The 23,581-nt window shown below is 47.6% G+C and overlaps 1 protein-coding gene across 1 annotated transcript in view; it reads left to right on the plus strand.

The window, feature by feature from the left end:
* SDHB (succinate dehydrogenase complex iron sulfur subunit B) overlaps window positions 1-23,284 on the plus strand; it is a 30,952-nt gene extending 7,668 nt beyond the window's left edge. Inside the window, exons 2-8 of the mRNA XM_078452323.1 lie at window positions 2,781-2,908; window positions 13,393-13,478; window positions 16,006-16,142; window positions 16,774-16,890; window positions 17,988-18,089; window positions 19,321-19,443; window positions 23,063-23,284. Of these exons, the coding sequence (XP_078308449.1) occupies window positions 2,781-2,908; window positions 13,393-13,478; window positions 16,006-16,142; window positions 16,774-16,890; window positions 17,988-18,089; window positions 19,321-19,443; window positions 23,063-23,140 (771 nt within the window). The 3' untranslated portion in view covers window positions 23,141-23,284. The remainder of the gene's footprint in view (window positions 1-2,780; window positions 2,909-13,392; window positions 13,479-16,005; window positions 16,143-16,773; window positions 16,891-17,987; window positions 18,090-19,320; window positions 19,444-23,062) is intronic.
* The last annotated feature ends 297 nt before the right edge of the window (window positions 23,285-23,581 follow it).

The raw sequence follows: 23,581 nt of genomic DNA on the forward strand, positions 1-23,581 counted from the left end.
TAGTCTGTGTGTTTCTGCATACAGACCAGGGGCTCAGCTTCTAACTGCCGTTGGACTGACAGGATCCCTGCTCTGCTCCCAGGGTAGAGCCAGCGGTGGCCGCCTTGTGTGTTCACCTCGAGGGAAAGGTCTTCAAGGACTGTGGAATGGGGACAGCATGTTTGCATTTGCCTAATGCTCAATTTTTGCTTTGTACTTTTTTCTTTTTTTTTTTTTATTTAATTTTATTTTAAATTCCAGTATAATTTCTTGCGTGTGTCTTCAATTTTTCCTAACCACGAATTGAAATGCTATACACAAAGGCCTGGACCAGGTATGCTAGAAGATGCAAAATAGAACCTGTTCCATTCTGTGAATGATTAGTTTTATGTGTCAGCTGGGCCACAGGGGGCCAGATAGCTGGTCAGACATTTTGGGTGTTTCTGTGAGGGTGTTTTTAGAGGAGGTTAACATTTAAATCAATAGACCCAGTAATGCAGATTGACCTTCCTGATGTAGGTGGGCCTTATCCAATCAGTTGAAGGCATGAATAGACCAAAAGGCTCCCCTTCCTCCAAATAAGAAGGAATTCTTCCTGCCTGACTGCTTTTGAACTGAAACGTCGACTCTTCTTGGGTCTTAAGCCTGCTGGCCTTTGGCCTAGAACCACATCATCGGCTCTCCTGTTCATGGACCTTCAGGCTTTGACTAGATTTACATCATTGGCTCTCCTTGCTCTCCGCTTGCTAACTGCAGCTCTTGGGACTTTCTATCCTCTATAATCATGTGAGCCAATTTCTCATAAAAAAAAAAATCTCTTTTTATGTATATGTATATGTGTATATATACCTTTCATATGTATCATGCATTTATATGGATAGACACACTATTGGTTCTGTTTCTCTGGAGAACTCTAATACACATGCCCTCAAGGCATTGAGACATAAAAAGGAGACAGAGCCAAGAAGAAACCTCCAGATATTCACAAATGACTAGTACAGTGTTCAGGAGCATCGGCTCTGGGGTCAGACAGACTTGGGTTCCAGTCATAACTCCTCTTGTCAGCTGTGTTATCATGGGCCCATTGCTCAGTCGCTGAGCCTCATTTTTCTCATACAAAGACTCAGTGGAGTAATTAGTATAAAGCATTTACTACAGTTCCTGGCAATAATAAATTGTGGCCTTAAAAATGAGTGTGAATTGGGGCGCCTGGGTGGCTCAGTCGGTTAAGCGACCGACTTCAGCTCACGTCATGATCTCACAGTCCATGAGTTCGAGCCCCGCGTCAGGCTCTGTGCTGATAGCTCAGAGCCCGGAGCCTGCTTCAGATTCTGTGTCTCCCTCTCTCTCTGACCCTCCCTCGTTCATGCTCTGTCTCTCTCTGTCTCAAAAATAAATGAACATTAAAAAATTTTGAAAAAAAAAAATGAGTGTGAATTTAAATATAAAACTTTTGAGCAACAGCACCCTTTTTGTAAATATGTTATGGGGAAGCTGTTCTGGTGAAGGACGGAATTAACCAGAGACCAGCCCTCTTAACCTGACCCTCTCATAGCAGCCTCTAAGGTGGTAGCACTCTGGAGTTGCTGAGCTCACCGTGTGAGACCCACTGGCAGAGATGTAAGTGTCCAGGAGATGGGATAGAATCATCATGGAGAACAGGACTCGGGTGTTGGTTAGTTCCCTACATGGGTTCTGTTTTACAGTATTCTTCACCGTCTTTCCTGCTGCAGTGCTGTGAGCTGAGCGTTCGTGTTCCCCCAAGTTCAAACGTCGAAACTCTAATCCCCATTATGATGCTATTTAAAGATGGAACGTATGAGAGGGAATCAGGGTTAGATGAGGTCATGAGGGTAGAGCTCTTACGATGGGATTAGTGCCCTTACACAAAGGGGAAAAGACGTGAGATCTGTCTCTCCGCCACATGAGACAGCAAGGAGGTGGCCATCTGTCAACCAAGAAGAGGGTCTTCGTCAGACACCAAGTCTGCCTGAGACCTTGATCTTGGACTTCCCAGCCTCCAGAACCGTGAGAAATTTGCCGTGTTTAAGCCACCCAGTCTTTGATGTCTTGTTACAACAGCCCAGACTGATGGAGACACCTAATCTAGAAACACCGGCATCTCGTTTTGACAACCGCAGTAGCTTTCTACTGGTCTCTCCGCGTGTTGCCTGACAATTCTTCCTTTGTAGCCAGTGATATCATTCTCAAAAATAAAAATGATTATGTCATCCACCTGATAATTCGTTCTGGCTTCTCATTGCTCTTAAGGTAACATCAGAATCTTGACTTCCTCACATTTCCCACTCCTCCGACCTTACTCAAGCCCCCCTGACTCATATTCGACTTTTCTCCCAGATGCGCTGTGCTCTCCCCCATCCAGGCCTCTACACGTGTTGTTCCCTCAGTTTATAACACTCTCTAATCCCTACTCACCCAGTCTCAGCTTCATTATCATTTATGGGGCCTTCCCTGATCTCTTGTACTAATGTAAGTCTTTTCTGTATTCTTCCCTCTTTATACTTTATCATAAATATTTAATTTCTCTCTTGCTTAAAGTAGATTCCGTGAGGGCAAAGACTGTTTCGTTAAGTGCTATTTCACTAGCCCCCAGCACCATGTCTGGTACATGACGTGCTAGGTGCTTAATATTTGATGGCTATTGAATGCCTGTTGCAAGAAGACAGTAACGTGTGGGTTTATAGCCAGTGCTGTAGTTTATAGCACCAGCTAAACAGTAGGATTTGTCTTGCATTTTAATAGCTTTTTCCCCCCCTTCTTGTGAACCTTTTCGATTTCAGGCCTGCCGGGGGGCACAGACAGCGGCAGCCACAGCTCCCCGAATCAAGAAGTTTGCCATCTACCGATGGGACCCAGACAAGACGGGAGATAAGCCTCGTATGCAAACTTATGAAATTGACTTGAATAAGTGAGTATCTCTGTGAGAGCTAGATGTTTGCTAAGTGAAGGTGAGCTGTTGATCCGAGTCAGGGACCTGCTTTTCACATCCGCGGAAGGTTTAAAAACAGATCACCCAGTGGCCCTGGAATTTATCGTCTCTTTTTCATATGAATGAGGTAGGCACCTGATTCGAAAAGATAATTAATACCAGGAAGAATAACTTTTGTAAAATTCCTTTCCTTTCCCCAAATCAGAGGATGACAAATTTCTTTTTTTTTTTAAATAAAGTTTATTTCTTTCTGAGAGAGAGAGAGAGCACGTGCACATGAGTGGGGGAGGGGCAGAGAGAGATGGAAAGAGAATCACAAGCAGGCCCCACACAGTCATCGCAGAGCCCGACGTGGGGCTCGAACTCCCGAACCATGAGATCGTGGCCTGAGCCGAAATCGAGAGGTGGACACTTAACCGACTGAGCCACCCGGGCCCCCCCAGAGGATGACAAGTCTCTAGGAGTACTGGTAGAGCTGGAAGGACACCGTAAATGTCTCTGGAATGGTAATATGACAAGATAGCGATGCAGTTAAAATAGTAGCAGAGATCCATACCTCTGTATTATTTGTCTTTCTGTCATATCAAAGTGCCACAGACCTAGCGACTTAAAACGCCTGGATTTATTACTTTTCAGTTCTGCATGTTAGAAGTCTGGGGAAGGTGTCATCAGACCATGGGTCAAGGTGTCAGCAGGCCCTGTTTCTTTCTGGAGACCGGGGAAATCCGCTTTCTGTTCCCTTGGGCTGTTGGCAGAATTCAGTTCCTTATGGTTGCAACACTGAGGTCCCTGGTTTCTTGTTGGCTGTAAGCTAAGGGCCGCCCCCAGGTTTTAGAGGCCATGCACCCCGCAGCTCATACTCCCCGTCTTCAAAGCCAGCGACAGCGGGGTGAGTCCTCACCTCTTTCTGAACCACTTTCATCATCTTCCACCCCGGAGGACCTCCACAGGCAGCCAAACGGAAGAAAATCTGGTGAGCTGGGCTCCCCAGCTCCCCACTGCACCACCTCTCCCCTCTCCAGTGTAATCAGAACTGTCCTATTTCATAATCTGTTTTATTTGTAAATGAATAAGGACTTTATGTGTTTTGAACAAAAGCTTCCGTGGCACAAAAAAAAAAGATTTGAAAACTATTCTAAATGCTTTCTTTGACTTTACCAACATGTAAGTTCTATTAAGCACTAGAGTTAGTTGATATATAACCTTGTCAGACAGACACTTACCAAATACCCAACAACCAAAAGTGATTAGTAAAATGCGTGTTAAAAACAAAAAACTCTAACTACTTGGAAGTTAAAAAGCACTCTTTTAAACAACTACTTTTATTAAGGAATCATTTCAAATATTGTTGGATACTTGGAGAATAAAAACAATGCAAATCAAAACCTACAGAATGTGGCTGAAACTTCAGAAGAGTTAAATTCATAACTAACTTTTTAATGTTTATTTATTTTGAGAGAGAGCACAAGCAGGGGAGGGGCAGAGAGAGAGAGACTCCCAAGCAGGCTCCGTGTTGTCAGCGCAGAGCCTGATGCAGGGCTCAATCCCGTGAACCCTGAGATCGTGACCTGAGCCGAAATCAAGAGTCGGACACTTAACCGACTGAGCCACCCAGGTGCCCCCATAACTATTTTTTGACGCTAAAAAACGTAAAGAGTAATTGCATTCTTCTCCGGTTACGGCAGGGTAGCTTTCATCGTACTAACCCTCAAGTAACAGCTATAAACTCTGGACAGAAGACAAGCAGTAATGACCTACAGGCACAGCAGAGTGACCAGAGACACTGGGAATGAGTTGACACTTGGAAGAACAGAATGTTACTGGGTTTTACACTCTGTGACCTGAGGGCAAGCCCCAGTGGAAGCAGAGGTACAAGGCCAAAAACACGGTAAAACCACAGTCTTACTTACTAGCTTGATGTTGTATAGCTACCACAGTAACCAGTAAACGAGGGGGCAGTCCTGGAAAGAAACATAGAGGGGGAGCCCCAAAGTCTGTTTGTGAACTGCCCAAGTCTGAAGTTCAGCCCATAGTAATTACTGCTTTAAAAAAAAACACAAAACAACTCAGGGGCCCTTGGCTGGCTCAGTCGGTAGAGCATGCAACTCTTGATCCCAGGGTCGTGAGTTTAAGCCCCACATTGGGCATGAGGTGTACTTAAAATAGAAAACTATTTTAAAAGGATTTTTTTTTTAAATCGATACTCTGTAGAGAAACACAATAAAATCCAGAGTTGCCACGTCATTTATTCACAAAGTCCAGCACATAGTCCAGAATTACTAACCATATGAAGAAACAGTGAAACCTGACCCATACTCAAATGGAAAGACCAGCAATGGAGGCCACCCAGCCCTGAGCAGTCCAGGTGTTGGAACTAGATGTGGATTTTAAGGAGTTATCCCTATGCTCGTAGATAAAGGAAAAGATGCTCACGAGCTAGAAAATCTCAGCAGGGAAATAGAAACTTGTAAAAAGAACCAAATGGAAAATCTGGAACTGAAAACAGCAATATCTGAAATAGAAAATTTACCGGATAGCAGATTGAAGACAGCAGGAAGATTCAGTGACCCTGAAAATACATTAACAAGAATCACGTGTTCTTGAGACTAAAAAGATTGGAATGATATCAGAAGGTTTAACATATGTCATTGGAGTCCCAGAAGGAGTGGAGAGAGAGAAAGGGCAAAAAAAAAAATACTTGAAGAGCTAATGACCAAGAATTCCCCAGGCTGGTGAAAGACATAATTGACACATTCAGGAAGCATGAACTTCAGACAAGGTAAATACAAGGAAAACTACACCCAGGAACATCATACTCCGGTTGCTGAAGATCAGAACGAAAGAGGAAATCTTGAAAGCAGGAACGATAAAACACATTACAGCCTGGGAAGCGATACAAATGATTGTTTACTCAATAATTGTAGATGCCAAAGGACCATGAACCGCCATCGCTTCATTACTGAAAGAAAAACACCGTCAGCCAGAACCCTGTACTCCGCAAAATGGTGAGGATGGAATGAAGACATTTTCAGGTAATAAAAAATCCAAGAATTCACAGCCAGAAGACCTGTACTAAGTGCAGTGTGAGAAGTTGTCTTGCCTGTTGAGAAGGAAGAAAGGAGAAGGAACGAAAAGCACTAGCTATGGTAAATAGGAAACCATTTTTCCTCTGAACTCCATTAAAGTATACATATGACTGTTAACAACCTAATACCGTGTTGTGTAACAGACCGCTTACACAGATGTAATGTGTGTGATGACCAGCATAAGGGCTGGGAGTGGGTTGACCTGTAAGGTTGGAGGGTTCTTACAGTACATGAAATGGTACAGTATTCACTCGAAATAGGTCGAAAAGTTAAGGACACATTATAATTCTAGAATAACCATTTATTAAAACGCAGAGTGAGATAGCTAAAAGCCAATATATAAATTAAATGGAATTCCAAAACTGCTTACTCCATCTAAAAATGCTACTTAAAGCAGGAAAGAAAGAACAGGGGCAAAAATGTTGGGACAAATAGTAAAATGAGAGAGCCAAATCCAACCTCATCAATAATTATATCATTAAAGGCATTAAACACTCCAATTAAAAGGCAAAGACTGTCAGAATAGATAAAAAGCAAAACCCAATTTCATGCTACTTATAAGAAATACACTTTAAATATTGTTAAAAACAAAACTAAGTAAAATTTAAAGATCTTACTGGCATGGGGCACCTGGGTGGCTCATTCTGTTAAGCGTCCAACCCTTGGTTTTTGGCTCAGGTCATGATCCCAGGGTCCTGAGATCGAGCCCTGAGTCAGGCTCCACGCTGAGCATGGAGCCTGCTGAAGATTCTCCCTCTCAGTCTGCCCCTCCCCTGCTCACACGCTCATGCTGTCTCCTTAAAAAAAAAAAAAAAAAAAAAAATGGAAAGGGATGTCTGGGTGGCTCAGTGGATTAAGTGCCCAACTCTTGATTTCTTGGTTTCGGCTCAGGTTAAGATCTCACAGTTTGTGAGTTCGAGCCCACATCAGGCTCCGTGCTGATGGTGCACAGGCTGCTTGGGATTCTCTCTCCCTGTCTCTTTGCCTCTCCCCTGCTCCCACACGTGCTCTCTCTTGAGTGCACACGCGTGCGCGCTCTCTCTCTCTCTCTCAAAATAAATAAATAAACCTTAAGAATTTTTACATAATTTAAAAATAATTTTTTTTTAACTAAAGACAGATCATCTGAACATTATCAGTCATCTTGATCTAATTAATATTTTTGAGACACCACACCAAACAGTTGTAAAATACATGTTCTTATCAAGTGTGCAGGGAACATTCACTGTGATGCTGGGCCATAAAACAAATCTCAGTAAATTCCAAAAAATTAGGATCTTCTAGAGTGTATTCTCTGACCACAATGGAATTCAAATAGAACACAGTAACAGGGGGCACCTGGATAGCTCGGTTGAGCATCTGACTCTTGATTTTGACTCAGGTCATGATCCCAGTGTCCTGGGATCAAGCCCCATGTTGGGCTCCATGCTGAGTGTGGAGTGTGCTTAAGATTCTCTCTCCTGTCCCTCTCCCCTTCTCATGCGCACACTCTTTCTCTGTCTCTCTCTCTCTCAAATAAAAAGAAAATATGAATAGTTCTGTATTCACTATAGATATGAGATGCGTTGTCAAAAACCTTTTCATGAAGAAAACTCCAGGCCCAGTTGGCTTCACTGATGAATCATGAAACATTTAAGAAAACTCCTAATGCCTGTTACATCCTTTCAGAAAATAAACAAGGAATAATCACTTCCCAGTTCATTTTAGGAGGCCATCAAAACCTGACTCCAAAATCTAATGGAGACGTCTCATTACAAAAAGGAAGGCTATGGATTGGTATCTTTCATGAACATAGACACAAAAATTCTCAAGATTTCAGCAGATCAAATCTAACCATCTATAAGAAAAGGATAATGCCTTAATAACCAAGTTTGGGCTTGTCCCAGGGGTGCAGAGTAGTTTTAACATTGGAAAATCATGGGTGCCTGGGTGGCTCAGTTGGTTAAGTGTCCAACTCTTGATTTCAGCGCAGGTCATGATCTCACTGTTTGTGAAATGGAGTCCACACCAGCCTTCAGGGTCCGAACTGGGTGTGGAGCCTGTTTGAGATTCTCTCCTCTCTGCCCCTCCCTGCTCACAGTTCCCACTCCCACCCCCACCTCTCTATCAAAGTAAGTAAACATTTAGGAAAATTGGAAAATCAGTCCGTGTCATTCACCTTAGTAACAAGATAAAGGAGAAAAACCAGAAGTCTGCACACTTGAAAAAAGAAGGGGAGCTTCCTCGACTAGATAAAGAGCATCTATGGAAAATCGACAGCTCACTATGAAATAGTTAGTGCTCTGCCCATAAGGAACATAGCAAGGGTGTCCACTCCGCTTCTGTTGAGTGTTCTACGTGACATTTGAACAAGTGCATTAAGGGCAAGTTAAAAATAAAGGGCATGAAATTTGGAAAGGAGGAAATAAAACTGTCACCAGTCACAAATAACATCATTGCTTACATAGAAAATTTGAGGGAATCTACCAAAAAAAAAAAAGAAAATTCCAGGGAATCTACAAAACTACAAGGACATAAGTAAATTTAGCAAGGTTGCATGGTACAAGGTCATGCAAAAAGGGGTTTTTTGTTTGTTTTTTTACTAGCATCAGCCATTATAGAATTTTATTGGAGGTTCTAACCAAGGAAATTAGGCAAGAGAAAATAGAGCAAATTGAAAAGGAAGAAGGAAACTCTTCATAGATGACATGACCTTGTATATAGAAAATCTTAACAAATCCACACCAAGAAACTATTAGATCTAATAAACTAGTTCAGCGAGGATATAAGATCAGTATATAAAAATCAGTTGTATTTCTATAAACTAGTCGTGAACAGTCCTTAAATAAGAAAATGGTTCCATTTACAATAACATGAAAAAGAATAAAATGCTGAGGATCCAACTTAGCAAAAGAAATGCAAGACTTGTACGCTGAGAACTATAAAACATCGGTGACAAGAAATTAAAAACCTAGGGGCAACTGGCTGGTGCAGTCTGTTGAGCATCCGACCCTTTTTTTTTTTTTTTAAGATGGTATTATACATTCCCTTTTTTTTTTTTTTTTTAACCCTTATTAAAGAAAGAGAATGCAAGTGGGGGAGGGGCAGAAAGAGCAAGAAGCCCAAGCAGGCCCCTCACTGTCAGTGCAGAGCCCACTGCAGGGCTCCAGCTCAGGCTGTGAGATCATGACCTGAACTAAAAATCAAGAGTCAGATGCTTCACCGACTGAGCCACCCTGGGTGCCCCAAGTGTCCCAGTTCTTGATTATGGCTCCAGTCATGATCCCCAGGTCAAGGGATCAAGCCCCACACTGGGCAACACACTTGAGTGTGGAGCCTGCTTAAGATTCACTCTCTCCCTGGGGCGCCTGGGTGGCTCGGTCGGTTAAGCGGCCGACTTCGGCTCAGGTCATGATCTCGCGGTCCGTGGGTTCGAGCCCCGCGTCGGGCTCTGTGCTGACAGCTCAGAGCCTGGAGCCTGTTTCAGATTCTGTGTCTCCCTCTTTCTCTGACCCTCCCCTGTTCATGCTCTCTCTCTCTCTGTCTCAAAAATAAGTAAATGTTAAAAAAAAAAAAAAAAAAGATTCACTCTCTCTCTTTGCCCTGTTCACTCTCAAATGGGGGGGGAAGAAAAAAAGGAAAGAAATTAAAGACTTAGATAAATGGAAAGACATCCCATGTTTAAGGGCTGGAAAACAATTTTTTTAAGTAGTCTCCGCCCAACGTGGGGCTCAAACTCACAAGACTGAGTCACATACTCCTCCAACTGAGCCAACCAGGCGCCCCTGGAAAACAATCTTTTTAAGGTGGCACTGCACCCCTAAATTGATTTACACATTCAACACAATTACTGTCAAAAGCCCACCAGTCATTTTTGCAGAAATTGACAAGCAGATCCTAAAATGTATATGGAAATGTAAGGGACACAGAATAGCCAAAAAAATCTTGATTTCTATGTAAAAATGTTATTTGCATCTTTGTATATGATAAAGGAGAATTTAAGCAAGCTAAGGGTCCTTCCATAGGAAAACAGGTGATTACTGTCCTTTATTGGAGATGTTGAATGAAAAAAGCAAGGTGTTATTATATATATTGCTTTTTTTAGGTGTGAGAAAAATATACCAAACTCTTTAACAGTCCCTAGCTATTATGAAATTTAGCAGGAGAGATCACTTGAAGGGAGGGCTTTGGCTTTTTAACTTGATATTTGAAATTTTTGTAAAAATAAAGAGGATTGCTGCCATTTAAAACATGCCAGGACAAGAATAGACAGATCATTTGAATTTTTTTAAGTTGCAAAATAAACTCTACTTCAGTGAAATTCTGTTACAGAATACCAGAAGGAAGTACCATGAATCAGAAGCAAAAGAAGGTTTAGTCAGTCAGTGATTTGGGGCAATTGATTAGCAGTTTTTGTAATTTGGGGGGAATAATTTTAAAATGCATGGGGTGCCTGGGTGGCTCAGTTAAGCTTCCAACCTCAGCTCAGGTCATGATCTCACAGTTCATAAGTTCGAGCCCCTCCCCTGCTCGTGTGTGTGCGCGCGCGCTCTCTCTCTCTCTCTCTCTCTCTCTCTCTCTCTCTCTGTCTCTGTCTCTCAAAAATAAATACACATTTTTTTTTTAATGTAAAATCTAGAGGGAAATTCTAGTCTTGAAACGTCAGGAAGGGGTTTAATCTTTTTAGATTTAAAATTGATAGTACTGGGGCCCTGGCTGGCTCAGGCAGAGGAGTGTGTGACTCTTGATCTTGGGATTATGAGTTCAAGCCCCATATTGGGTATAGAGATTATTAAAAAATAAAATTTTATAAATACATACATACATTAAAAATAGTGATAGTATCATAAGGGGAAAGGGTGGTCAACTGTAACATGTAAGCATTTAAATCTGTGTGGTTTAAAAGTTCCATTACCAAAATTAGAAGTCAAATAGCCAATTGCTGGTTATGGGCTGGAGGTGAGGGAGGGGCAGGATTCGCCACTGATAGAGTAGATTGGTGGTATAAATTTGGTCTTTTCCAGGGTTTCTGGCTCCTAAAACCCTTGTGATCCAAAGTGATAAGAGCTATAGGGTCATCTTTTGTTATAATAGTTTTGGTTTTGTTCCCAGTTCCTGAAATAGCTCCGGATAAATACTGAAGGTGAAATGGGCTTGTATTTTTTATTCATGACAAGCCCCTTTCAGCCGCCTGAGTTTACTCTAATGAGGTGGTTTCTAGAAGTCTAGATAACCACAGGTTGGGTTGGGGGCTGATTACTAGGGAACCAACCCTGTGTTTAGACTGTTGGAACCCTCTGCCCTACCCCTTGACCTGAGAGGGAAGAGAGGTTAGAGGTCAAACCACCGACCAGCAGCACCATGTAATCAATCATGCCTGTGCCGTGAAGCCTCCATGAAAGGACCCGGATTGTGGGGTTCAGAGAGTCTGGGTGCGTGAACTCGTGCAGGTGCAGGGAGAGGGCACGGAAGCTCTGCTCCCCTTCCTGGGCACCTTGCCCTGTGCACCTCTTCCACTTGGCCATTCTACTAAATCAGAACCTAGTAAATTACCTGTTTATCCAAGTTCTGTAAGCTGCTCTAGCAACTGTCAAACCCAAGGGAGGGGATCATGAGAATCTCTGATCCACAGCCAGTCTTCCAGGGGACAGCCCGAGCTTGCAGCGGGCAGCGGGTGTCCGAGGACGGTGGGGGTGGGGGCCGGGACCGAGCCCTTCAGCTGTGGGATCTGATGCTGTCACCGGCCAGTGGTGGTGGGGCCAGATTGAGTTACACTGTGGGGACACCCAGCTGGGGTTGCAGGATCGCTCGGTTCCGGAAACCACACGCCTGGTGACCAGGAGTGTCAGAAGTGAAGTACTGGGAATGATGAGTTTTGGAGCTTTAAAAAAGATTTTTTCCTTTAAAAACAATTCCTAAGATCTCCTAAACAAAGAGGCAAAGAACATGGGTGGACCGAGTCTGTAGCATAGTCGACTAGAATGAAGGTGCCTCGCGGGCAGGGTTTTCATCTGTTCTCTGGTGTATGTCCAGCAGCCAGCGTGGAACCTGGCACAGCACACTTCCAATAAGCAGCTGGAGCGTGAAGACACATCAATGGCTTTATGACAGATACTCAACCACTGAAATACTCAAAGATCTCAGATTAAAACGATAATACTTCTCCATTCTCAAAATAGCAGAGGTTTTCAAAGGGTGGTTCCCAGTGTTAGCAAAGATAGGGTGACAAGGGTACTTGCATCTTGCTGATAGAAATACAGATAATGCAGCCCTGTTAACTAATCTTGTTGTGGTGATCATTTCACCATATGTACCTAGGGGCGCTTTTTTTTTTAAGTTTATTTATTTTGAGGGCGGGCAGGTAGAGACAGAGAATCTCAAGCAGGCTCTGGGTTGTCGGCACAGAGCCCAACGCAGGGCTCAAACTCACAAACCATGAGATCAAGACCCGAGCTGAAATCAAGAGTCCGACGCTTAACTGACTGAGCCACCCGCGCGCCCCAGTATATACGTATATTAAATTATGTGCTACGCTATCATGCTGTGCACCTTAAATTTGCATGTCATATGGCAATTATAGCTCAATAAAGTAGAAAAAAAAGAAATCTGGATAATGCTAAAGGATATCGGGGCGGGGCATATTTTTTAAAAATCCCATGCATAGAGCAGGACTGGGAGGCATGGGCGTGACAACCAGGAAATAGGTTTGTTGAGCACGTGACTGTGCCAGATACTGTGAAAGTCGCATGCTTTTATTTCATCTTTGTAATAATCCTGCGATTTAAGTTTGGGTTCCATTTGACAGACAGGGAAACAGGCTCAGGGAGAGTGAACCGTTCATACAACTGCAGCCTCTGCACGATGATGATCACAGTTACACTGAGCGAATGTGGCAGGCACTCTGTCTGACTGTCCTGTGTGTTAATTCACCTGCAGCGGTCCCGTGAGATGTAGGGGCTGCCTCTGCTTCGTAGGTGGGAAGCTGATGAAGCGGTTTGCCAAGAACCTGGCGAGTGGCCGAGCCAGGGTTCTGACCAGGTTCTCAGACGCCAGGCCTGCGCCCCAAGTTCCAAGCCCTGTGCTGCTGCCCTTCCTCTCACCCCACTGCCCCCTCACGCATGGGCACTCGCAGTGCTTTGGAGTAAGGGGGCTCTCTCTCTGCTCCTTCAGCTTTCCTTTTCCTAGAAATGTATACGCAGCGTGACTCTGCAGGACTTACAATGTGTAAGAATACACAAAAATAGAACAATGGAAAAATTCCTGAGTGTGACCTCAGAAAGCCAAAAGGGTAAGAGCAGCTAATATACACAGACGTGTCAGGTCATATTATAATAATGAAGTGTAGGTACATTGGACTTCGCATCAGTACGACTGGAGTGTCTTGTTGTTTTTGGTCAGATGTGGTCCTATGGTGTTGGATGCTTTAATCAAGATTAAGAATGAAATCGATTCGACTTTGACTTTCCGACGATCATGCAGAGAAGGTAAGTATCTCCTTCCTTATTAGGCTTTAGACCCTTATGCTTGGTGCCCGGGCCGGCCACGACTGAGACAGCTACCCAAACAGCTGGCCATCCGCCGGGTGACCTTGCTGTGCGTCGCACTTCCTTTTCTTGGGTAAATGTGTCAAAAATTCGAACCGTAGTACAAGCTCTGGTTTCTGAATTTTCTTCCCGTCAGGAGCTTTATGTCACGCGGTCACTGCATCCGGCGGTCCCCGTGAGCTGTCACACCCTCAGGGACCAGCTTGGGTCTGCTAGCCGGCCACTTCCGCATCCCTGCCAAGCTGTTTCGCCCGGGGGCAGGGGGGCAGGGGGGTACGGGTGTGCCCCCACCCCCAGCTCCCAGCATTACGCACGCTCAGAGCAGCTGCTCAGTAGGAACATTCTGGGTGGGAACAGAGTTTCCCACAGTGTGCAGCCGGTGTCGCAGGAGCTGATTTCCAGCAGTATTCAGACCCGCGTGTTTTACTTTAATAGCCGTGTGTTTATATGATACGTTAGAAAAATATAATTACTAATGACAGTGTAACAGTGGTAAAGTTTTTTAACATAAATCTAAGTAAACATGAGTTGATTTTAAGAAAACCCCTAAATCTTCAGTGGTACGTTTTGAGTACCAATCACAAAAGTCACAGAGGGATGCTACGAGGGCTGACTGGTCCCGATGGCCGTGGAGCACAGTGTGCGTGCCCGGCTCTGTTCTGTTCACTTTACGCGGAATAGACCAGCCCTATTAGTGTTTACGCTGAGGTCCGGGGAGGTTAAGGGACTTCCAGAAAAACACAGATAGTTGGGGAGCCAGGAGTCCGCCAGATTTGTCAGATTCCAGAACTGCACTCAGGCGGTACGGTCTGCTGGCCAGGCTTGGAAAACCTGAGAAAACGAAACAGAGGGTAGTGTGGGCTAAAACAAGTGATTGAATCTTCTTCCTAAAATAACCTTTCCTAAAAGGGAAAGTCACTATAGATATTGGCCCATCACTTTTTAATCTTCGTCCTGCTGTACATTTCAGGTCATTCAGTCCTGCTTCTAAGACATCTGCTTTGATTCATCTAATCTTACAGGATGGGATTTAGTGTACCAAATGCTGACAGATATTACCATAGTTTGGCTGAGTCCTGCTGTTCAGGGAACATTCTGCTGTAATTAAACACCAACCTTCCCCATGTAAGTCCTGGCAACACAGGAAATATAGATGCTTTTCAGTAACCTTTCCCCGTAAGACTTTTTCAGAGCCAAGAATATAAGCTGTGGCCCATCTGGACTAAAAACTACGAAGCAGAATGATATTAATTACCACTCCTTTCTCTTCCCTTGTTGGTAAGAGAATTTCTAGGGGAGCCTTTTTCAGAGAAGAAGAAAATTTGTTTATTTTTGAGAGAGAGCAGAAGTGGCTCCAGGCTCTGAGCTGTCAGCACAGAACCCAACGCGGGGCTTGAACTCACAAGCTGTGAGATCATGACCCGAGCCGAAGTTGGATACCTAACCGTCTGAGCCACCCAGGCACCCCAGATTTATTTTTTAAATTGTATGCCATCGCTTACAAAAGCATATTTCTCTGCTGGGATGCCAGGCTTACATAAATATATTGACGACATTCAGTCCCCTGGGGAACTATAGGAGTATTTGCTTAAGACACGCTTATTAAGATTCACAGAAGGGAGTGGTCTTACTAAAGTGATAACCCAGTGCACGTCTCACAAGTAATCACATTTCTCTGGCCTGATCTTCAAAAGACAGCTTCAGAGAAGTGGATTCATACTGCATAGTCATCTTTAAACTCTGAAATACCTAGGAAATTTCCCTACACGGGACGTGAGTCCAGGCAAAGAGAAGTCTCACTTTCAGGGTCCTGCGTCAGCACCTTATTTTTGCTGTGCTTTGGTTCCAGTTAGTTCATTCTTCTCCTTGGAAGGTCAGTGCTCAGCCAGTTTACGTGGGTTTCATATCCCCAGAGCCGCTATGCTGCTAGTTTTGGTGAAAACAGAGTAAGAGTTCTATGTGGGTGATCACACCCAGGCCTAAACCGGAAGATGATATTTTGCTTTTGGTTTCTGTCTGTTAGAGTTTGAGTTCAAGTAACAGGGAGTTTAAAAAAAAAAACTTTCCCCCCCCCGGAAATACATGAATCGTGGAGCTAGGACTGATGTGGGCCCTCTGTGATGCCCCTGGAAATACATGAATCTTGGAGCTAGGACTGATGTGGGCCCTCTGTGATGCCACCAGTGCCCCAGGCCCCTTCTGTCTCCCAGCGCCATCTGTGGCGTGTCGATGCCAGCCTCAAGGTTACCTCACGGTCCCAAAATGGCTTTTGGAACTGCGGCCGCTAGATCTGCATTCCAGGCAGAAAGATGGAGGAGAGGGAAAACAGCATCACCTCCTGCCCCAGTGGATTCTGTGTCAGTGCTGCCCCTGATGGTAGAGGAACAGCATTCCAGAAAAGAGAGTTTGAAGCTGGACCGCCTGAGCGGGGGCGGGGAGGAGGTGTTAAATGCATTCTCTCTATCAGGCATCTGTGGCTCTTGCGCGATGAACATCAACGGAGGCAACACTCTGGCTTGCACCCGCAGGATTGACACCAACCTCAGCAAAGTCTCCAAAATCTACCCTCTTCCACATATGTATGTGATAAAGGATCTTGTTCCCGTGAGTTTCTGCCTCCCTCCCTCCCTCCCTCCTATCCCCGCTTCTGTCTCCTATCCCCCCCCATCCCTCCCCCTTTTTTATCTTCAGGGGAGAGGGGAAGAGGTGTGTGTGAGAGAAAGAGAAAGATATGTTATCAGTTCTTTAGGGCAGGCTTTTTCCCTGAGTTAAGGAATTTGAATGGTGGAAGATAAACCCACCTAGAAGATTCTCCAGCAGCTCATTTGGTGAGGATTGTTTGGGAATAACTGGGCACAAGATTGTAGAGTTGGAACAGTCCCAGAATCAAGAATTTGGCCATAACTACAAAGAATTCATGTGGAAAATCCCAGTGGGGAAGGCAACACTGGTTACGCGTTGGACTTTAATTTCTGCCTCCCCGTGTTTGACCACCTTCACTGGAGGGGCTATGGGATTGGAAGGCTTCCTGAGTGGGTGAAGGAGAGATTTCCGAGCCACAATTAACGCTGACCATTTCTCCTTCTGCAGTCTTTGCACAGATCCACGCCGAAGTGAGTCAGACTTCTGTAGGATCGGGAGGGAAGTAGGGATTGTCCACGAAATGGGGTGAATAAGGAAGCTAAGGAGTGGTGGTGAAATCTGACCCTTTTTTCCTTCTGCCTCTTAACCTCAGGACTTGAGCAACTTCTATGCTCAGTACAAATCCATTGAGCCTTATTTGAAGAAGAAGGATGAATCCCAGGAAGGCAAGCAGCAGTACCTGCAGTCCATAGAAGATCGTGAGAAACTGGTCATTAGTCCCCATTTATTGTCTTGCTTTGAGGAATCTTGTTGCCAAGATGCTTGCCAGGAAGTGTAGCTTGGGGGGATGGGGTGGAGAGTGGCAGCATGGGATCGTGCGGACCGTTTATTTAGTGTGTTCTGGAAGGAAACTGCAAGAGCATCTGTCCAGGGGCTGGACTGCCATCCTCTCGGGACCACGTGGGCAGTGTGAACCCACAAGGGCCCACAATGGACCAGGGGTCTGGAGCAGGCCCACACTGCCTAGAAGGGCACGTCATTACCGTGTTGCAGGATGTTTGTCTTTTTCAAAAGAAACCTGTATGCAGATTACCAGGTTTTTCCAAGTTGACGCCCCCATCGGAGGCTCTTTGACACTCGGGGGCAAATCAGACACGTCCTGGCCGTTGGTGGTCCTGCTTCCACCACCTGTTTTGCAGACAGGAGCAAAGGAGTTCATGGCAAAACTGGGACTAGAACCTTGCTGTTCTTTGCTGACACCGAGAGTCCAGGGATTGCTGGGCAGGGTGGGGGACAGCCCTGTCACTCTGAGTTCCAGTATCCAGGCTGTGAAGTTTTTTTGTTTTGTTTTTTTTTTAATGTTTATTTATTTTTGAGAGAGAAAGCACGAGCTGGGGAGGGACATGGAGGGAGGGAGGGAGACGGAATCCCAAGCAGGCTCAGAGCTGGTCGGCACAGAGCCCGACGCGGGACTCGAACTCATGAACCTTGAGATCATGACCTGAGCCGAAGTCGGACATTTAACCAACTGAGCCACCCAGGTTTCCCTGGTTGCTTTTCTTTGTTTTGCTTTTTGGGGGGTTTGTTTGTTTTTAGGTAACAGAGGTGGTGTATTAAAGGATAAGTACATTGTACATGGCCTTCAGAACTCTGGGTTCTAATCCAGCAAATGTTTACATTTTGGTTCCAAGATCTCTTTTTACAAATCTGATACATCCCTACAAGCCACCCCTAGGATTTTGCCAAGAAAACTCACATGCAAATAGTCGCTTTGTTCACGTGCCGACCGCCGACATCACATTCAGTCAGCTAGAAACCCAAGTCTCTCCGGCCTTGGGCCCCTGAATGCCCTTTCCCTCCGCACAGGACGGGCTGTATGAGTGTATTCTCTGTGCCTGCTGCAGCACCAGCTGCCCCAGCTACTGGTGGAACGGAGACAAATACCTGGGGCCTGCAGTCCTTATGCAGGTAAGGTGCTCCTTCGTTGCTCTAAGAGAAGTTAAAACTGAGGCATCCAGAAGTCCAAGAGGACGGTGGGTTGTTGGAAACCAGGATGCCAACGGGCGTCCGTCACAGGCAGGGCAATGGGGTGCCTGGACTTCGCGTGGTTTCAGTACATCTTCTGCAAGATACCTCGTTTCTGTGTGGTGAGGGTCACCCCGAGGCAACGCACGCCCTGCAGATGTTAAAACGCATTCCTTGTGCAGCTGTCTCTTGCTTCCCCACGTGCCCGCTTTCCCCAGACCACATCTGTCAGGCAGCCCCCCGTCTCCCTCCCCGGGGAGTTTGGACGTGCAGGCCGGAGAGAGAAATTTGACTGAGGGGCAGCCTCCCAGCTGTAAGATTGGCACTTGTTTCCAGGCTGATGAAAACCTGGAGTCCTGGGTTTAGGGGTTGCTTGGAGAGGAGGCAGCACGGCCTTTCTGGGCACATCACTGCATGTGTACTCACTGCAGGGAAACTGCCTTTGTTCCTTCCCATAAAGCTGTGCTTTTTAAGTTTCTGGGCAGTGCTTTTCTCAGATTCTCGAGCAGCTCAAAAACACCAGTTCTCATTTCTCATCTTCCCACAAAAAGGGAAGCTCCGTGCGGTGTGACCACTTAGCAGCATTGATTCCCATCCACATAAAAGATCGAACGACGAGGCCCGTTCGTTCACCGTTGGCACCCGCACCATCGCTGTGAGGTCCTGGGGAACGGAGCCCCCTCCGCCTCCCTGCGCCAGCAGCCCGTGCTCGGGCGGTTGACCGCCTTCAGCCGGCCCAGGCCAGGCTCCCAGATGGGCTGGCCAATCACGGGAGTCTGTCGGTGGAACAAATATTAAATATCCTCTCTGGACAGAGATCTTAAGTCATCAGTCTACGGGAGACCGTGGGTAGGTGCTGTGAAGGCGGTTCCCTGACTCAGAAGCTGGGCATCCAGGAAGCCAATGAGCGCCTTGAAGTGATGAGGGGGCGGTGCCTGCTCGCATGTAATTAAGCACCAGGGTACCAGGTGCAGTGTGGCTCAGAAGTTGGGGGGTCGTTAATCAAGGGGGTTACCGAGGGGGGGGGGGGCTTGCCTTGAAAGATGGCAGGACTTAAGGAGCAGAGACGAGGCCCCTAAACTGAGAGACTCCCTCCCTTCTGCACCCCTGCCTGGGGCTTTGAGCTGTGACGGGTTAAGCTGCCAGCTCAGCGCCTCGGCCCCCGGTTCCCCAGGCCTATCGCTGGATGATCGACTCCAGAGACGACTTCACGGAGGAGCGCCTGGCCAAGCTGCAGGACCCGTTCTCCCTGTATCGCTGCCACACCATCATGAACTGCACGAGGACCTGCCCCAAGGTAGGAGGCGCCGGCGGCCCTCCGCCCTGCCTCCGGGCCGACGTGTCCAAAGCGTCCGAAGTGCCATGTGCGGTTCCCTCTGTGTCCCTGTGCCTCCGTCTCGCAGCGTCCTACAGCCAGTCTGCTATGCTCTCGCAGCCAGCCCGTTCGTTCTTGGGGTCTCTTCTCGGTCTCAGCTCGAGCTCACCTAGCTTTCCCTCCCCTTCCTGCTCGTCCTCCCACAGCCAGTCTGCTATGCTCTCGCAGCCAGCCCGTTCGTTCTCGGGGTCTCTTCTCGGTCTCAGCTCGAGCTCACCTAGCTTTCCCTCCCCTTCCTGCTCGTCCTCCTGCTTCCTGGACTCGCCCTGATTTCAGCTCCGGCCATCCGCCTGTCTTCTCTGCGTTTCTGTGCCACATCCGAGGCGCGTGGCCCGCTGTGGGCTGGCTGCCCTTCGGTCCAGGCGGTGGGCAGGGAGCAGCCCGGGCCACGCAGCTCAGAGCATGGCTGCCCCTCGAGCAGAGACTATAGGCAGTGGGGTGAGTGTGTGAGCAGGCAGCAAGATGGAAACCGGGATAACCAGCCAGCAGCTTTAAAGAAAGCGTGGGGGGAGGCAGCCGAGCTTAAACAGGACATCCAGGTGGGTAATTCCCTTCCTTTTTTTGCCTGACACCCGTGTTTCCAGGTGCCCGTCTCTGCCACGGTGCTTCTCGTGGTCCATCAGCAGTGGGGCCTGGTAGGGGCCCCCAGGCGGGGGTGAGGCTCTGCCCCCGGGACCTCTAATTTGTGGGGCAAGTTAGACCACTGACGTGCTCAGAACAGCTCCTGGCACAGTGAGCGCTCAGTAAATGGGTCCACAGACGGGTGCCCGGCCTGTTCCAGACTCAGAGACAGCAGCTCCGGGGGGCACTTGGCTTCTGGGTGCATTCCCTGGCGGGCGTCTTTGCATGACACATGGGAGCAGACAAGAACGGAGGCTGTCTGGAACCCATGGGAGGACACACAGGCCCAGATTGTTTGAACTGGAAGGGACCCTTTTACAGACGGGGAAGCCGAGCCCGGGCAGGAGTAGAGAGGGCAGCGACCTGCCAAGGTCACTGTCGGGGCAGGGCAAGGCCAGAAAAGCAGGCCCCCTGCCTCCCAGACTAGCCTCTTCCTGCTGCCCCAGATCAGGTGGGCTCGGGTGTGCTGACCCCCTAGTCCTGTGGTAAGCGGAGGCGGGCAGGGGCGCCGTGGACGCTCATCCCTCACCCCATCACCCCCTCCACCTCCCCAACGCAGCCTATGTTCCCCGCCTCTCGTGTGCCTTTCCAGAGATTGCACGCTGTACCAAATGCATACAGGGCCTGTTCAGTCCCAGTCACTGCCTTTACCCCTTAATTTATTTTCGAGATCATTCCATAGCAGCCTTGGAAGAGTGTTCTCTCTCCTTTTCTTTCCTTCTGAAGATCTCTTTTTTTCTTTCTCTTTTTCTCTTTTCTTTCTTTCCACACATTTCTCCCCCTCCCCCACCGCCACCCCCCACACTATGGAAGTGCTTTATTGGCAGTAGGGTCGAACATACAAAAGGTTCTCAGCGGATGGGACCAGGCAGTCACGAGGCTAGGTGACACCATGAGTGAGGAGAGGGAGGTGGCTTAAAAGAAATCCCATCATCTGGAGCGTCCTGATCACAGCACTCCACAGCAGCCCGTGGGTCTCCTCCGACCATCCTGTTCCAGGGCTTCCCAGGACAGCCTCCTTGGCCTCGGGAGGCGTCATAGTTACTCGGCCCCACCAGAGTGGGGACTGCAGGGCGGACAGCACCGGCTCCATAGCCCAAGATTGGGGGCATCAGCCCCCGCGGAGTCCAGTATGGAGAGGGGAGTGCCGGGGTCAGGCCAGGGCGGAGCATCTGGGCAGGGCCAGCTGGCCAGACGGGCTTGATCTCGGGCAGAGCCGGGTGCTTGGCATCAGTGAGAAAGTTGTTAAAAGGTGCCACCTCCTGGAAAGAGGATCTCTTTTGCATTGTTGGTGGCAATGCAAGCTGGTGCAGCCACTCTGGAAAACAGCATGGAGGTTCCTCAAAAAACTAAAAATAGAACTACCCTACGACCCAGCAATGGCACTACTAGGCATTTATCCACGGGATACAGGTGTGCTGTTTCGAAGGGACACATGCACCCCCGTGTTTATAGCAGCACTATCGACAATAGCCAAAGTATGGAAAGAGCCCGAGTGTCCATAGATGGATGAATGGATAAAGTGTGGTGTATATATATACAACGGAGTATTACTTGGCAGTCAAAAAGAATGAAATCTTACCATTTGCAACTACGTGGATGGAACTGGAGGCTATTATGCTAAGTGAAATTAGTCAGAGAAAGACAAAAATCATATGACTTCACTCACATGAGGACTTTAAGAGACAAAACAGATGAACATAAGGGAAGGGAAACAAAATGTAAAATCATGGAGGGGGACAAAACATAAGAGACTCTTAAATATGGAGAACAAACAGAGGGTTACTGGAGGGCTTGTAGGAGGGGGGATGGGCTAAATGGGGAAGGGGCACTAAGGAAGCTACTCCTGAAATCATTGTTGCACTATATGAGAACTAATTTGGATGTAAATTTTAAAAAGTAAAAAATAAAATAAATAAAATAAATTTTTTAAAAAAGTGACACCTCCTGGGAGCCTAAGTTAAGCGTCCACCAGACTCAGGTCACAATCTCGTGGCTCGTGAGTTCGAGCCCCGTGTCACAGAGTCTGCTTGGGATTCTCTCTCCCTCTCTACTCCTCTCTCCCCCTCTCTCTGTCCCTCACCCTCCCTCTCCTTCCCCCTTCCTCCCTCTCTCCCTTTCTCTCTGCTTCTCTCCCCCCTCAAAATACATAAGTAAACTTTTTAAAAAGTGCCACCTCCTTCTTCACTCCCTCAGTTTCCTCTGCACGATTGTTGGAGCTGCGTGTGCGTACAGATTCAGGCCCCTGAGAGGGCAGCGCCACTCCTCCCCCCCCCCCCCCCCCCCCCCCCCGCCCAGGTCACGGGTGTTAGAGGTACCAAACTTCCACTTCCTGCTCAGGGCCCGTACGACCCACACTGTCATTTCAAGGGTAGAGTTGTGCTCCTAGAAAGACGGGGCTCTCTTCTCACCTCGGCTGCGTCCTTGTGTCCCTGCTGAGGCGGCCGGCGCTCACTGGGCTCGTCATGGTGCCTCCTGCGGAAGCAGGGTTACTGGCCAGTCAGGCTGCCACGGGAGCTTGGGAAGGGTCCCCAGGGAGGGCCCTTCCTTCCCGGCACCCGTGAGGGCTCTCGTGTGTCCACGGGAACGCGTAAGAGACTGAAGGCTGCCGGCTGGTTGGGACGCCGGCCGTGGCCGTGGAAGAGCTGCCCTCTCCTGGACGTGCGTGCATCTCGAGCACACGGCCCCCGTGGGTCTGCGCAGGGGGGCGGGAGGGGTCACCGGAGCCGTCCGGCCGCTGTGAGGCGTCTCCAGGTGGACACCGGAGAGCCCTGAGCCCCAGCCCCTGGCTTTGAAAGGATGAGATTCGCATCGCCTTGCTTTGACCCCAGCCCCACTTGAGGGGGGTTCGCCCCAGGCCCTGGGTTCTTCATTCATTCTCACGTACCCGTTGGTACTGATTCTCTTTTCTTCTCTCAAGGGGCTGAATCCAGGCAAAGCTATTGCTGAAATCAAGAAAATGATGGCCACCTATAAGGGGAAGAAAGCGTCAGTGTAACTGTTCCCGCGCTAACCGCGACTTAACCGGCCCAGCTGGACATACTTTATATCCAATTTGAGGTCTTGATTTTCCATGAATACAGCATGTATAATAAAGATTCTAAGAAAGAAATAAATGCTATTCTACTTTATTAACAAAAAAGCACGCCTGTTCCTTTTACTTGCTGAAGAGGGATGCACGGGTGCCAGAAGGAAGGGCCCTTATCCTTGAAGAGGGCCCGACCCTGGAACTGAGCCCCTGGGGGTAGGGCGGGGTCCCGGTGGACAGACCTCCTGGGCCTGGGACTTGTTCCCTTTGCCCTTCCCCCGTGGGACGCCCTCAGGCAGCTTCCTCCTCCTCCTGGCCTCTCGGTCTGCCCAAGTGGGGGTGGGGGGGGGTTGTGACCCTGCCCGCCTCCCCCCTGCTCCCTGCAGGAGGGAATGTGTGCGTTCACTGATG

The sequence above is a fragment of the Panthera onca genome, chromosome C1 (assembly GCF_046562875.1).
Source record: "Panthera onca isolate mPanOnc1 chromosome C1, mPanOnc1 haplotype 2, whole genome shotgun sequence".
In the NCBI taxonomy this organism is placed as follows: domain Eukaryota; kingdom Metazoa; phylum Chordata; class Mammalia; order Carnivora; family Felidae; genus Panthera; species Panthera onca.